Source organism: Stegodyphus dumicola, chromosome 8 (genome assembly GCF_044657685.1).
Source record: "Stegodyphus dumicola isolate Sdum_Otavi_A_Nest chromosome 8, ASM4465768v1".
NCBI lineage: Eukaryota > Metazoa > Arthropoda > Arachnida > Araneae > Eresidae > Stegodyphus > Stegodyphus dumicola.
The window spans coordinates 178,533,433-178,551,015 of record NC_140775.1 but is presented as its reverse complement, the minus strand read 5'-3'; the positions used below and the strand labels follow the sequence as shown (position 1 = coordinate 178,551,015).

The 17,583-nt window shown below is 30.7% G+C and overlaps 1 protein-coding gene across 5 annotated transcripts in view; it reads left to right on the top strand.

Moving 5' to 3' along the window:
• LOC118181070 (C-Jun-amino-terminal kinase-interacting protein 4-like) overlaps nucleotides 1-17,583 on the top strand; it is a 91,698-nt gene that overhangs the window by 13,890 nt on the left and 60,225 nt on the right. The window contains exons 8-11 of one of the 5 annotated variants that reach the window (XM_035350151.2): nucleotides 771-850; nucleotides 3,689-3,724; nucleotides 4,215-4,247; nucleotides 14,345-14,362. In XM_035350151.2, coding sequence (XP_035206042.1) covers nucleotides 771-850; nucleotides 3,689-3,724; nucleotides 4,215-4,247; nucleotides 14,345-14,362 — 167 coding nt within the window. Of the gene's footprint in view, nucleotides 1-758; nucleotides 851-3,688; nucleotides 3,725-4,214; nucleotides 4,248-14,344; nucleotides 14,363-17,583 lie in introns of all 5 variants that reach the window. The other 4 variants (XM_035350150.2, XM_085822799.1, XM_035350152.2 and 1 more) reach the window with 4 other exon arrangements.

Here is a 17,583-nt window from a genome sequence, read left to right as displayed (position 1 = left end):
AATTTATAGCCATATATTATATTTGCAAACATATATTTCATTGCAGTATTATCTATTTTGTTATTATGAACCAATAAACATTTAAACTATACAAATAACTCAAGTAGAAGCTAAGTTATAGGCAGAAATTCTCCCGATGACTCTTGGCAACAGTCCAGAAGTTTTTGGGAAATGTATTTTGAAGCTTTACGAGCATTTTTCTCCTAAGCTTCAAGAAGGCTGAGCAGCCCTATGTAAATGCTCACGTTTAAGCTAGGAAGCTAATTCATGTCAGAGATTAAATTGAGCAAGTCAGTTCTTAATTCTGCGATTACTGCTTTAGAAGTTACTTTATGTTTGATACCAATGATCTTCAATGTATTTCGCATGTTTAGTAAAATTTGACAGATGTCTGCAACCAGGGAACCTTCTTGAGCTATTTATAGCTGTTTACTTTGCAAAATACTGTTTTCTACAAACAGGTTTTTCAGTTATAATAAAATTGGAAATTAACTCCTTCATTTATTTAGTACTTAAACTAAATTTAGTTTGATAGCAAAATTATACGTTTTGATGGCTGTGGTCATCATGTTAAGGAGAAAAATAGTTGTCTTAGGAAAATGATCTACATGAGAGAATTTTCTGTATTTTTTAAAGTTTTCTTTGGTAGTAATTTTACAGTAAAATGTAATTAAATTTTATTCTAATGCATGATATTTTAGAACATTTCAAAATATTATATGCAACAAGTAAATTGTATAATGAAATACTTATTATAGTGAACGTCATAGGCCTAATACATTATATGAAGAACTAAGCTTCCAAGATAATGATGCATTAGGGGATCTGGAGGAAGGAGCTGACATTTCAGGTAAGTTTATGCATATAAAACATATTCTTGGTAGTTTTGAAGTGCATTTATATTTTAACAGTATTAGGAAGTAAGTCTCTAATTACTGATGAGAGCAAGATAAGAATAAATATGTTTGTTAAAACTTAATCTGAATAATAATAAATGCTGAAATGTAGAATAGGTGTTATTTTTAGATAATGAAAACAGTGATTGCCTGTTTGAAGAAAAAAAGAAAATTAAATGTGCTAGTATTTATATAATGATAATGTAGAATAGGTGTTATTTTTAGATAATGAAAACTGTGATTGCCTGTTTGAAGAAAAAAAGAAAATTAAATGTGCTAGTATTATAATAATAATGATAATGTAGAATAGGTGTTATTTTTAGATAATGAAAACTGTGATTGCCTGTTTGAAGAAAAAAAGAAAATTAAATGTGCTAGTATTTATATAATGATAATGTAGAATAGGTGTTATTTTTAGATAATGAAAACTGTGATTGCCTGTTTGAAGAAAAAAAGAAAATTAAAAGTGCTAGTATTTATATAATGATAAATAAATTAATAGTCACAAAGCAGATACTTAAATTTATTAAAAAAAAAAACTTATCCTTCCCTTATCCCCTAAGTTTCTCGAATCTTTTGAAGCTCAATATATTAAAATTTTCAAGTAAAGCTAAATTTGAAATCTGCATTTAGTAGTAAACAAATGTAAGAAGATTTTTTAATAATTCACTTATATTTATTTTAAAAAGTCAACTACAATTTCGTAAATGATGTAGATATTTAAAATACTTGAAGCTTTGGGTCTATTTTCTCAATTAAACTTTATAAAAAATATTTGAATAACAGTTCAAATTTTCCAGAATCTTTTCATATCAGAGCAATAGAAGGGAGAGGGGAGAAGATTATTTCAAAAGTTAACGGAGGTGACAACCAAACATGGAACACTAAATTTTCTACAGAAAAGTAAATGCTGTGGTATTCAGGTCTGGCCCAATATGATCCAGTATGTAAATTTTGAGCTGAAATTTGCAAGTTAAAAGAAGCAGAACAGGAATACCTACTATAGACAAAACAAATTAAATTTGTTTTAGAAGTTAAACAAATTAAATTTGTTTTAACCCTCTGAGCGGCCAGTTTTTTTCGCTAAGAAAGCACAAATTTCCCAAAACTACTATGAGAAAAAATTATTTTTTTGATTTTAATGTAAAAACTCTCCTGGTATTTCATACCTGGATTTGTTTTCTTTTGATATATTGCCTTAATTTCTTTGACGTATTTTAATATGCACGTATATATACGTTCTTAAAGGCATTACAAAAAATATTCTTGCCACTTAGAGGGTTAATCTGCTTTCATGGACCCACGGCTGAACATGCATTTAATTATGTGTTGGTATTATGACAGACTGTAGAATATCCTTGAAAACACTGACAGTTTAGATACTATGAAGTGTTATTTATTCTCATTAAACGAAAATACATGTGAAATTTTTAGATCATAAATTTCCTCTCAGGGCTGTATTAATGCACTTGCTGCAGGTTCTAATCTAATATCTAAAGGGTTAAGTGAAAGGAAAAGTCTATTTATGTCAAAATGGCTTGCTGGTCTTACTAAACTTTCAATTATAGCAAAGAAAAGTGTGTAAATGCAGCAGTTCTGAAAGTTAACCCCATCCTCCCCCCCCAAAAAAATGCGAAGATAAACATAGTAATTATTTTAAAATATTGAGAAACCAAACAAATTTGTATTAATGTATGTATTGATTATATTAATATTAATGTATATTACGTATGTATTACATTAACATATGTATGTCACATTAATATTCTGAATTATTTGAAATTATGTCAGATTTTTACTCAGGTAGTTTTCAGGATTTTTGAAATGGGTCACTTTCACACCTGATTATATTATATGGTACTTGCATATTTTACCGCTAACTGCAAAAGTTGGCTACCGTTGAACCATAAAAGTTAGTGAAGATTCTGCCAAAATAGTGCCAATCGTTGCTGTGGAGTTTTGAAGGAACTGACAGTACTTATTTAGGAAACAATCAGTACTCGATCTGCTTTATTTTTGCTCTTGAAAAGGGCTTTCCTTGATTTCTATTAATCTGTTAGGCCCTCTGTTTAGAGAAAACTTCCCATAGATAATTGTTTAAGTCTGTTGTTGTTTTGTTAGCCATATTCAGCTGATCATATCATGTCCATTACTATGCAATTATATTTGATGATATTACTGCACAATTATATTAAATTTGTGTGTATACATGTATGTATGTCACATTAATATTCGGAATTATTTAAAATTATCTCTGGTTTTTACTTGGGTCGTTTTCAGGATTTTTGAAATGGGGTCACTATCACCGCTGATTATGTCCCATAACTTTGTTTGATTATACCCATAACTTTGAAAAAAAAATCACAGTTTACAAATTTTAGTTTTCTTTTTTTTTTCCCATAATGCAAGAAAAAAATAAAGGAATAACGGTTAATTTATATCCTTGTTCACAAAAACTAAACATGGCTTATTGAGAATCAGTTTAAGTTGCATCAAATAAAAGTGCAGATGTTACGAATATGACGTTAAATCACACTGCTTGGCAGCAGTTTCACGATCAATGGAAATAATACATAAGTTCCTATTATACTGTTTATTTATTTAGTATACCATTTTTAAATTGCAATCTTTTCACAAGTAAATTTAACATTTTCATTTGTTTATACTTTCCATGAAACATTTGCACTGCATGTATTTAATTTTGCTGGAGGTTTCTTATTTATAAACCAGACTTTTATGAATAAATAGTTGTTGCATAACAGACATTTCATGTTGATCCTTTCATGTTTTAGGTGGATATGCTCGTCGCAGAGATTACGCTTCTTCAGGTTAGTTTTGATTAATGACAAATATTTAAATTTCTAACAGAGTAGTCATCTTTTTTAATTTTATTTGTGAAATTCCTTTTTTTTTTTTTTTTTTTTGTATCGAAATCAAAAGGTTCTTTTTTAAATGGTGAATCATTTTTTTTACAGGCATTATTATTAACATGTTTTTTTCCCTGCATTAGTAACTGTAGTTGTTTTGGGGATATAGTAAGTTGTAGTTCTATTCAAAAAGTATCATATAGAGCAGTTTTTTTTTTTTTTTTTTTTTTTTGGTTGCGCAGCATTGCCATTCTGTAGAAACAAAGAGCAGAGCTTTCTGTGCGTCAAATTCCTGCTCCATTTGTCCACTTATTATCAAACTTTATTTATTAATTTGCACTTCTGATATTTTTGTAGTACCTGAAAAGTGAATTGTTGATGTCATTATTATTTGAGTTATTTTTTTCCCGTTTCATTTTGCTGCACACCATCTGCTGCATGTGCTTTATAGAGAGTGATGGGGAGAGCGAGCGTGAACACAAGGGTGAGAAACATTAATTTTTCTTTTTTGCCCCCCCCAGGGTTTAAAGTATGTTATTGAAACAAAAAATTATAAGTTTTATTGGTACTTGTTTATTAGCCAGTACACCACCAGCAATCTCTTGTTTCCTTCTTCAGCATCAGCAGATTGATAAAACATATTTTATTAATTTCTGGCAAGTATTATTTGACTATATGATTCAAAATTCTGTCAAGCTATTTTTCTCTACAGCTTGTCTCTGCGTGCATATGAAATCTGCTAAATAAAAAAGAAAATAATTTCTCTCAATAAAGCTCTTATTTTAATACTTTTTCGGTTGTTATTGACATTATAATTCTACATCTTTCATCGTGTATAGTATTATTGTGAGAAACTAGGAATATTCATGGTTTTTTGGCAGAATACAAGAAGCTTGGAAAAAACGGATTGCTTGTCTTTTATTTCTTGATAAATATAGTAAATGCACAATGTAAAAAACAGTAAAAATTAACTTGATATGAAAAAATTTTTCTTGAAAACTCGTTGTAAGTAAAAGCCTGTTAAAAGTATGATGCATTGCAGAAATGTATTTGCTGTAATTAGTCTGAAATTAATATTGGAATAAAGTCATGTTCACTGTCTGCTTTAATTCTGCCCCTCGTCCTCTGAGAAAAAGGGGGGATTGAAAATCTCATTTTTATTTAAAAATCTGTACTGTTTTTAATTTTTTGCACGAATCAAGGGTAGGTATGTTTTTATATAAGGGTACATTTTTAGTAGGGTTTCAGTAGGTGCTGGCTAATACGCAAGTATCACAAAAATTATTAAATTTTGTTAAAGACTAAATTTAACTTTTCATTTAATATCCACATTCTGATTAAATTTTTACTTCATAGTTTTAATATCTACTGTATTAGGCTTGTCCAACAAATTAACTTCAGAATTTCTAATTTAAGAGGCCTTGATTATTATAAAAACAAAATTTTTGTTTTATTGCACTTTTCATAAATATTTGGATTTGGATCACTGATATGCTTATTAAATAAAAAGTATGGATAATTAAAGCTGAATTTATAAAGTATTTAATTATCAACAGAGAAATACATTGTTTGGCTAACACTCGCTGTAGATTTGAAATGTAGCAACTAAATAAGTGAAATAGGTTGGACAAGCCTGCATTGATCATAATGGCTCAGGAATTAAATGATTTTGTTGAAAGTGTTGAATGATGATAAAAAATACTATACAGTCATATTTTCATTGCAAATTTGATAATTCTGCTATAATCATGACTTCTATGAAATTAAATCATTATTAATAGTGTTGCTAATAAAATTTCTGAATCAAATGTATGAAATATAATATCAATAAAATCAAACCATTATTAAAAGAGCTGATAATAAAAAATCTATCGTGTTATTTTGAATTTCATTTGTTATTTTATGAATTACACAAGTTATTGTAATAACGTAAAAGTTGGACAACTGTGTTATAATCATAATTTTCCAGAAATCAAGTCTTTATGATTTGAAAAACAACTGAAGTGCAGTTAACATTACTTCATCTTGTAAATAAACTTTTTAAAAGTATATCAATTAAATTTTAATATTATTTTGCATGTCAGTTCCCATTTTTATATTAGAAATGAAGTTATTAAAATGTGCATCTTGTAACATGTCAGCCTTAATTAACTAAGATTTGAATCTTACAGGAACAAACTATGGTAGACTAATCCTCGGTTTCAAGTAGATTATTTTCATTGCTTTTGATTATTTTAAAAATTGTAAAAAATTATTTTTTCCTCCCTGAATTATCTGAACATTATTTTGAATGTTGAAATAGAGGCATATTCATATAAAAATGTACAGGAAGATGATTGTATTAGTCAGTTAATGATGGTAATGTTCTGCTTTCTCACTACAAGGCAGTAGTATTGTTAAGCATATTTGCTTTTAAAAGGCACAGTATTTTAACATTTGGAGTAACTTATTGCTTATATTCTAAAGTCCATCTTTTGTTAACAGTTGCTGGCTTCTTATATTTTTCTTCTGAAACGTTTTTCTACATGTATACATATAAGACTAAACTTGTGAAATGCAAAGTAGATTGATGTTGGGGACAGGGAAAGATTAAACTTGAAAATGCTGGAAGATGTTGTTTCCTAAAAATAAAATATATCTCTAAGCAGTTGAGGAGTAAATGATAAATAATAACCTTGAGCGACTTCTTAAAATCCCAGCATAAACTTAAACCCATTAAAGCAATTAATTAAACTTTTTTTGGAAACAAAATAAAAAATAAAAACGAGAATATGATTTACAGTAAAGGAGAAATAAGTGATTAAAGATTTACCCTTATAAAAAGAAAACTCTATGTAAATTCAGTAGACTACAATTCCAAAGGATACAAAAAGGATATGCTATATTTTATTTTGCATATTTAGGTAAATTATCATTTTTTTCATTGATCCCTGATAATCTTCTTTCTTTTATGATTTTAATCTGTCATTACACATTTACTGCACTTTTTGCAGTTAGAGTGTGGTTTGCTATATTTTATCCCCTACATGTAAATGCAGGTACCAAGAAATATATATTTTAAAAAGTAATGCGACAGAGTGTTGAGAACAGCAAAAGATGGTGGTAATAATGCAGCAAATTAAAAAATAATATGTTTAAAATACATCCCATATTCATTTCAGAAAAAAAAAAAAAACATATGTAAGAGAACATTTGATTAAAATGGGCTGGTCCTCTACAAGTGAATCAGCATAACTACTTGCTGGTGGCTGTGGGATGCATAATGCAGTTGCATATAAAATCCTCTGTTTCTTATACAAAGTAACAGAATTTTAGTATTGTAGGACAGTACTGTGGGAAAAAGTCAAGAGTTTTGATTTAATTTTTTGGCCTTAATAATTCCTCTGCAGTATTTACTTGCAATGAAAAAGAATAAATATACAAAATTTTAAAACTCAGGTTTAGATGAACAACATATGTGTTCAAGTTATGTATTAAAAATTTAGTAAACAGAATTTTACATTACTCTATAGTAATAGCAGTTAAAAAAATTAGAAAAAAAAAAAGAAGCCAGATTAAGAGAAAGAATTAAACTGGGAAGTAAAATTATCACAATTAAATTTATTGTCTTCATAAAGTGTTTAGAGAAGGCTTTTTAAAATTTTCAGACAGTATAAAAATTTTGAATGCATCCATTAATTATTGTATATGATCACAGCTAATTTTAAAATTTTGTAACTAATTTTCATTTCATTTAGCATCCTTTGAAATACTTTTACTGAGATTATGCTATTTATTAAAAAAAATATATTTTACTTATTATGTACTAACTGGAAGACCCTACAGTTTTCTCTGAATGCTAACATAGCCTTCTTATGGGCAAACCCACTTAAATAAACTGAGGTTCTGCACCAGTGGCTAAGGGTTGTTAGACAATTACTTTTAAAAACATCTTCCTTATTTAAAGGCAACTGGCCTTTTTGAACTGTGCTAAGACATTCCATTTATATACAAAAAATTTTAACCTCCATTATAAATAAAAATGATAATAATATGTGAAGAAATAAAGTATTTTTTCATAAGATGGGAACCTTCAAAGTTTATATTCACTTCGTTCTTGAAATATTTAGGAAATTCTTAGAAGCTAAATTTTTAAACAATGATATCACTCAAAATTCAAAATACTAAAAGGCATTCAGACAATTATACAAAAATAACCTTCCTTAAATAAAATCTTCACAAATCTTAATTCATTACCTAGTTTTATTAAATATAATTATGAAAAAAATAATTTTTTTTGATACCGTAAAATTGTACTCAACTTTATAAAAGAGTGCAACATTTTGAAAATTCTATATAATAAGAAAAACAGCATTATATATTTAAATTTTCAATATAATAATAATGATTAGCAATTTGTGTATGATATTTCTAACTGCTCTAATTAAAGCCTTACTTTATTCATAAAAACTTGACGTAAAATTTTAAAATTCATAGCACAAAACTCAATTAAAAATAGACAACAAAAATCAATCGCATTTTGTTAATGGAAATCAACAAACAATAATCAACAACAAATATTTTGCAACAAAATCAATCGCATTTTGTTAATTGAGATTGGAAAGGAAAATAAATTTTGATCTTTTTTCGATAAAGAACATAGCTGTGTTGTAAGTCATGTCCTGTGTTGTAAGACGGAATGTGCTATATGTAGCAAACAGTAAATGTACATGTAAATCATGTACTAAAATGTAATTATGCACTTTATGGTGCAGTACACACGTATGGCGAACATACATGTACAAACAAGAAATACAGTTGAACTTTTTTCGTTGAGAAAATTAATTTGGAAACAAATCCTAAGAAATGGTCTCCACGATGCTCAACATGTGAAGCACAATAAAAACAATTTCTTACCAAGTTCCAGTCAACATTTAAAGAACTTATCCAATGTGATCTGACACGTTCTCTTGACAGACTGCACTTGAACGAAATCGCCACAAACATCTCATGCACCAATGGGACTGCCTTCATTTAAAAAAATTTCTTCATTCTGCATGAAATATCGATGCAAAGTTTCAATGCATTTCCTCGCATCCTGTATACCAACTTATTAGCGGCATAATCATCATCACTTTCTTGGTCTTCCGATGCTGTTGGGTATTTTGCTGCAACGATTGCAGCGTCGTAATCTTCATTTTCATTGTAGCATTGAAGCTCATTGTCGATGGATAAAAATTCTTCGCAATTTTGTCCCTCTTGAAATTCCACATGTAAGTCACCATTTTCACTTTCAATGAGCATGTCCACATCCATCTCCAAAACCAAGTGCTTAAAGCCAGCCACAGTGAGAAAAACAGTTCTGAATTGTCTCACTGCTCACTTTTCGCCAGCTGTCGGCCACAAATGTAACTGCTTGTAAGATGTTGACCTTTGCACTGACTTTGCTAGCAAAGTCATCATGGCCCAGCTTTTTAGAGAGTTCTTCTGCTTTGCATTTTAACATTGGACCGCTTACTCGCACAGATCATTCGGTAACAATGGCAAACCATTCATTAAGGGCCTCATCTATGTCTGGGTCCTTGCCTTCACACTTCTGTTTTTTGGAAGTTTCACCTTGTCCTTCACATTGTGCCCATTCTTCTCACAGCTCATTCTCTTGTTTTATCAAGTGCGAAATTGTAGTCTTTGCCAATCTGGTTATTTCCACTAACCGACACTGACTATTGTTTCGTGGTTGTTGCTTGATCTTATCCAGGAAAGCAGTTTTTTTAGCTAACGTCAAGTCCTATCATGGCATTTTGGCAGGGAAGACAAGACCCGCGCATAATTCACTGACTAAAGTGGTCTGAAGAAACCTTAGTGTTTCGGGTTCAAGATATTGAGGTCAAGAGGGAGATAAAATGCTCGCCATTCAAAGCTTTGCCACTAAAATCATCCTAAAAAGGTGATGAAATGATAGCTTTCTCGTGCAAACTTTAATCATGATTGACAGGCAGGAATTCCTTTCAGGGGGAGCCGAGCACTGTATTGTTCATTTCCTCGAAACGCGGAGGCACAGGTTAAAGAAAATGGTGCGCGTGTTCACCTCCCACCGGTTTTCCTTTTGTTTAAGGAATTCCTGACCTTTGATGAAGCATTTTCCTGGGAAGCTGCAACTACAGATCCTCCCATATGTCGCAAACTGTATATATATATATATATATATATATATACATACATATTAGAAATACTTTTTATGGCTGCATCGGGTAGATGCGAACCAGTGAATCAAATTACTACTTTTTGTTCTGAATAAAGGTAAACAGCTATAAAATAGTTCAATGAGAACAACAGAATAGGGAAAATTCTTAATACATAAGGAATATGACAGATCACCAGAATTCACAGAACAAGGCCTAAAGCAGTAATCAGAAGAGTAGAAGCTCAATGTAGTGGCATGACTGAACTGTTCACCTTACTGACAAGCTAACTGATGGTTTCATTGCAGCCATATTTATAGCATTTCCCATGTAGTGTTGAGAAAAATTACTCCTAGATCTTGAAAAATGGCAACCAAAATTGTTGCCAAGACCAATCAGGAGAAATCTGCCTCTATCTCAGTTTCTAATTGAGTGATCGTCACAACTCAAATGTTGTTCTATTCTAATTTGCCGTATCTACAATATAATGCATAAAATCAATATTCACAATCAATTAGATATAAATTCAGCTAGAAATCATTTCACAAAATGCAGTAAATAAGCTAGAAAATTAATAAATATATAAAAATATACAATATTATAAAAATGGGGGAAAAAAAAATCAAAATGCAATCAAATAAGCGCAAGTATTTACAAAAATTTGTGACAATATATGAATTTTTCAGCATGGCTTTTTAAAATCTAAACGATGAAGCATAAGTTTTAGAGGTATCATGGGTAAAACTACATATGTTATTTTATAAGGAAAATTAGTTAAGTTCTTCAAATATTTTATCTTCGTATTTGAAGCAGTATAATCTTCCATCTTTGTTAGATATATTCAAACTGCAAGTAATGATTATACTACAAGGTCTGGCTATTAATTTCCAGGACTGATGTAACTGTAGGAAAACGAAAAGTCGGAAGATGGCGCTGATGATTGCATATTGAAGGGCAATTTCTTGCGCATATGCAGTGCAATCGGTGCCATTCTGAAGTAAATAGTTCTTGTGGAAAGGCACATTAAAACGTAGCTCTTAAATTCCTATTGTCAAAGTGAAAATGGAGCAAAGAATTAACATTAAATTTTGCTTCAAATTGGGCAAGACAGCTGCAGAAAACTACGAAATGTAAAAACAAGTTTATGACGAGGAAGTATTATTCCACTCAAGAACTTTTGAATGGTTTAAACGCTTTCGGGACAACGCGAAAGTGTCAAAGATGATCCACACACAGGTCGGCCGCAGTCGGTATGCACTCCGGAAGCAATTGAAAAGTTTGTGATATGGTGAAATGTGATCATCGATTGACTATTTGAGTACTCGGCAATGAATTCAACATGGGCAAAGAGACGGTTTGGCGAATTTTGACGCAAGGCCTAGGCAAACGCAAGATTTGTTCCAGATTCATTCCTCACCATTTAAGAGATGAAAAAAAGCAATTGAGACTGGACGCATGTGGTGAACTTATCGACAACGCTGATGCTGACCCTGCGTTCCTGGATAGGATAGTCACGGGAGATGAGTCTTGGTGTTATCAATATGACCCTAAAACCAAGCGTCAAAGCTCCGAATGGCAGTCTCCAAGTTCCCCAAGGCAGAAAAATTTCTATTTGACAAATCCAAAATCAAGTTAATGTTAATCGCTTTCTTCGATTGCGATGGACTCATTCATCATGAATTTCTTCCTCCTAACATGACTACTCGAACGGGCTGGCTGCATGGGCGTTTTCGTGGCTTTCCCCATATGTAACGTGTATACAAGCCAGTTTCCCTTAGAAAGTCCTCCCTGCCCTTAGGCAGATAGCTCTAGTGTGCTTTGCCATAATTAAATAAACCAAACGTAACTATCAGTGGACAGTTCTACACAGAAGTTCTTGACCAACTTTGAGAACGAATTCGTAGAGTGAGGCTTCATTTTCGACAAAATGGGAGTTGGCTGCTGCTACATGACAGTGCCTGCCCACACATTGTGTTACCTGTGAGGCGATTCTTAGCCCAGCATGGTGTCGTTGAAATGCAGCATCCACCATACTCTCCAGACCTAGCACCCGCAGACTTTTTCCCATTTTCTAAGTTGAAAAATTCACTGAAGGGAACAAAATTTCAGGATGTCGAAGCCATCAAGAAAACTGTAACATTACTATTAAAAAGCATTCCAAAAGAGGACTTTAAAACTTCTTTCCGAAATTTGTACAGCCGAGCACAGATGTGCATTACGGCTGATGGAGATTACTTATTAGATTCCCCATCAGCATTACGGCTGATGGGAAATCATATTAAATGGCTATGTGTTTAACCTTTTTTTTTCTGAGTTATTTCATGAGTCCTGGAAATTAATAGCCAGCATGTGTGTTGCCATTTTGTTTTACGTATGTTATAAAACAATATTTTAATATTTAATTAATTGCAAAATAACAAGCTGTACATGTTTCACTTTTTAAGTAAGGGCATTAAATAAAAAATTGAATTTCGGGATCATACAACCATATAATCGGTGCATGAATTTTGAGGTTAAAAGAATATGTCTGTACTTCAGCATTTGAAATGGTGTAAGATGGTAGTAATGAACAAGTTAGTTAATTGCATCAAAAAGGTATTGATATGTGGAGTAAATTCTACTATTTTTAAACTTCTGTAAATATTATGGTTTTGCTTTAAGTCAGAAAGTAATCAGAAACGAAATTATGAATTTAATTTCATCTATTACTTAGTAATATTCATCATAAATATGTGCTTGAGAAACAAAATTAAAAAAAAAAATAACTATAGGCCCAGTAAAAATACTCTGAATTCATTTAAAGCAATGTGAAATGGTACCACCGCCCAAAAAAATCGCTTAAACTGAATAAAGCTATAGAAATTCGTATTTTAATAATGGGAACACATGCAACATTATTTTAACAAAAGTTCTTTGGATGAACACTGCATACATTGGATACCTTTAATTTAATGTAAAATTAAATATAAATTAGTTATGTTAAATTTATTAAGTAGGTTATTAGTTTAGAAATATATGCATTTTATAAATTTCCCTTAATTCTGATTTTTCAAAATGCAATCCTTTCTGCCAATTTTTATTTTTAGCTGCAAATCTTTTGTTTTGCAATTTGCTTTTCATGCTTTTTTCAAAATGAAAAATACTCCACTGTACAAAGTCAAGTCAAAATGTAGGCATTGTTTAATTTTAATTAATGTAATAAAAATCATGTAAATAATTATTGCATGTTAATTTCATCATAAAAAAATTAAAACACCCAGAAGAGCTACCTGGTTTTTTAGGTCCTGTAATATTGATCTCTCATACAAACACTGGAAACAAACTGTTATGATTTGGTCGTCTCCCAAATAACCAGGGTAATATGTCCATGCTTTACTGAAAAGAAAAGTTAATCCCAGTTGAAAATGAATAATCCATATTAGAGGGAAAACCTTTAACAGTTTATTTGTGTGCTTGCATTATTTAATTTAGAGATTAATTGTATTCGGTTTTGTAAAATAAATCACTATTCAAGAGAACTGGAAAAGTGTCACTGAGTTAAAATTTATATAAAAAAGTCAGTTTGAACTTCTTGTCTTTTGGCAGAATTTCCCTGGCCGACATCATTTTCATCATCAAACATTGAGTTTCAGGATCATTAGCTGATGAATACAATATATATATATATATAATTATGCTTAGTTCATAAGATTTTCGTACATTATATATATTTCTTCTTATGTTTCTTTATAATATATATAATACATAAGAAATTCATCAAAATATTTTTTGTAGACAACTCTTTTTATGTTGATGGTTTATGATAGTAATGATAGTTCATCATATCACAAGAAACACATTTAACTTTTTATTTAGATGGACACCCGATGAATTGGGAGTTGACTATAATGCATACAAAATATTTTTGCAAATAAAATTTCCAAGCAGCACGTTGAATAATTTAAAATTATCAACATGCTGCTTGGCTGCTGCATGCTGCAAATTATCAACATGCAACATGCTGCTGCTTATCAACATGCATTTAAAATTATCAACATGCGTCCATTAATTTAAAATTTTACGTTGATTTGTTGTGGTAATTTTTTTAGCACTTAAAATGACTCCTGTTTTTTACTTCTAAATTTTATTTTTAGTACATTCTCTAGGTTAGCAAATAGGGAAATTTGTGATATGTTCTGTAAATTTTAAAAGCATCTTAAAAGAGTTCACATCTTTAAAGATGACAACAAATTTTTGTATTTTTGCAGCTTTGTTTGCTTTGACACGTATGCTTGAGTACAGTTTTCCCTTAACATTTTCTGCCTTTAATAACAGTTTTTTGAATTTATTAACTTTATATGCATGTTATATTCTGTGCAGTAATGATGATTTTTTTTTTTTCTCTTTCCTTTTATTGAATGCTTCCTTGCTGCTCCTTTAGTTAATGACAGTATTTTCGGTAAGCATCTCAGCTGTATTTTTTCGAATATGAACTTAATTCACCTGTCATCTTATGCTTTACAACTTTTCAATTGAATGTTATTTTAAAAGATCAGTTTCAATGAAAATTTTTGTAACAAAGTGTTCACTGTTTTTCTAAATAGAATTTTTCTGTTTTTAATTCTGTTTAAATGCATTTGAAATTTGCATATTTAAAGTGCATGCTAATGTTGTATATGAATTTCTTTGCAAAACTGTCAAGAAATCTTTTTTTTTTTTTTTTTTTTTGTCATTGCTAGCTGTATAGCTGAGCATGCATATTAAAAATGCTGTGCAGAATAATTAAAAAGTAATCATCATGTCACAAATTGTTATAGCAGACAATGTAATTGGAACATATTTACCTGTGAATTTGCCAGATATCAGTCTGCAGTTTTTTTGAACTGAAGAAGTTTAAAGAATTAAAGTTTAATTTGATACATCAGAGGTAAATATGTGATAATTAAATTGTTTGCTAACATTTGGTACCAGATGATTTTGTCTGTCCTGCATTTCACCATTCATATGAAATGGAAGAAGTTTTAGCTTGTTATAATAAAAATGACTGCATGGTTTTTTGACTTTAGCATGTTAATATTAACTTTTCATTTTTTATATGATAAATCCCTGTGTAGGCAGTTTACTCAAATAAATGTGTAACTTTTCATTATGTTTTATAAATTTTCATTTTCAAAGAAAGTGGGAACATGGTAAAGTATTAATATGCATGTTAAAACTTTACCACCATAATTTTTTTTAAAATATTCATGGTTGATGCATTTGAAATCTGAATATGTATTAGTTCAACTATGCCTGTTTTCTTATGAAAAAAGTGGTTAAAAATTGTATACTTTTTATAATTTCAAATTATGACTGGCAATTTGAAAGTTGATTCAGTTTTTTGTTTAAGGCTTTATCAGACATAGTTGAAATATGTGTTTGTAATGGTTTGTGTCATGGTCATATTGTTTGCTATTAGAAATATTCACATCTTTTGATTTTAGAACTACAGAGCTTTACAAACATTTTGATCTATTGTTTTCATTTCACTGTGCATTTGTAATTCATGCATATTGAGAAACATAGCCATTGCGCAGAACATCTGATCTTAAATTTATTTTTCCTCAGACAAATGGTCAATTCTGTTCTGTGGTCATTTGATAAAGCATATAATCTTTGTCTTTCAAATTCAGTCTGGCTACAAATGACTTCAAACTGAGTGATTTTGAAAGCTATAAGTGTACTTTTAAATGTGTGTGTACATTTTAGTATTGAAATCTTTATTAATAATATGCATCATTAATATAATTTAAAATGCATTAAATTTATGATCAGCAGAAAAAATTCAGCCATAAGACTTGTCCCCTCTTTTTTTGGGGGGGGGGAATTGTCGAAGAGTAAATTGCTAAGTGTTGTTTGTCATAGGTGGTTTATATTTGGTAAACATTAAAGTATGTCTAAGAATTGAATGATCACTTTATTTAAAAAAATATTTAAAATAGTAAGATAACAAAATAAGAAATATTTCATATTTTGCATCACTATTTCTTATGCTTTATGTACATATTTGCAGAAAATATCCATTCATAAATTATGCTACTGTTGTTTTAAAAATTGCTAATATATACAAGTGGTTATCAAAGTAATGAAAACACCTGTAAGTAAAAGTGACGTCTGTGTATGCGTTTCGTAAGCAATAAAATATAATTCTAGCTACCAATTTTTTTTTATTTATTTATTATTATATATATTTTTTAATATAAGAAGTATATATCATGCTTGCTTTATACGAATAGAGAATATTTGTTAAATTCATAGTAGCATGAGATAGCTTTAGTAAAGTTGTATACATCTTGGATTTTCATTAAAAGCATAAAATGTCAGACCTTGCAGAGTTTCAGAGAGGCCATATTGTAGGAGTCTGACTAGCTGGAGCAACTGTGACTGAGGTTTCTGGAGGTACAGTAGCTACAGTCATGAGAACGTACACACAATACGACAAGAGAAGCGTGGCAAAGCAAAATAGTGGATGGAAGGAGAAGCTGAGTGAAAGAGACAGATGAGTATTGAAGCGGACTATAATGTCTGAAAATGAAACAACTGCAGCCAAAGTGACTAAAGAGCTCAATCAGCACATGGATTCTCCAGTGTTAATAATTGCACTTAGGAGGAATCTCCATAAACAGAATATTTATGGCAGAGCAACAATTCCCAAGCCACTTGTCGCACATGTTAATGCCAAACGCTGTCTACAGTGGTGCCACAACCACAAAACCTGGTCGATTGATAAGTGGAAGACTGTTATATGGTCTGATGTATCATCTTTCACCCTTTTCCCTATAACAGAATGGGTGCACGTGTGGAGGACACCTGCAGAAGTGTATGATTATGATTGTCTCTTTTTAACCATCAAGCATGCAGATGGATCCGTCATGGTATGGGCAGTCCTGTCATAGTTTTTTCCTGGCCCAATCGTAACCCTGCAAGGAAGGATCACTGGGAAGAAGTATAGAGAAGTTTTAGCTGACCAGGTTCATCCTGTGAAGCAACAAGAGATGGAATTTTCCAGGATGATAATGCTCCTATTCATGCAGAGAGACTTGTCCAATCATGGTTTGATCAACATGAGGATAAAGGGAAACATCTACCTCGGCCCGCAAGTCCCTCCGAACTCAATATAATGGAACTGTTATTGTCTGTTTTAGAGCATTTAATCAGGATTCGATATACTCCAGCATCTCTCCCAGAACGTTCATAGTATCTCCTTGAAGAATCGTACAATATTCCTCTGCACACCATTCAGCATTTGTATAATTTGATTCCCATGCGAATCCAAACTATATTACATGCCGAAGGTGGTCCTACACCTTATTAAAAAAAAGGCTTCCATATAAATCTAGTGTTTCCATTATTTTGATAACCATCTGTATATGGTAATTTATATCATCCCTAAGTTACAAGTGTTAATATATATGAACATATACTTTTATACATTTGGATGATTTAAATTTAGCTTAACTTTGTATTGTTGTTCTTTGTGAAAGGGTAAAAGGTTTAATGACATAGTATTATTTAATTTTATTTATGTTTGATCCTTTCATAATGAGATTAAGTGGTAAGGAAGACAGATATTCTTTTTAAGGAAGGATTATTGTTGTGGCATACAAATATTTCTTTTCATAACTCTGAATTTCCAAGCAT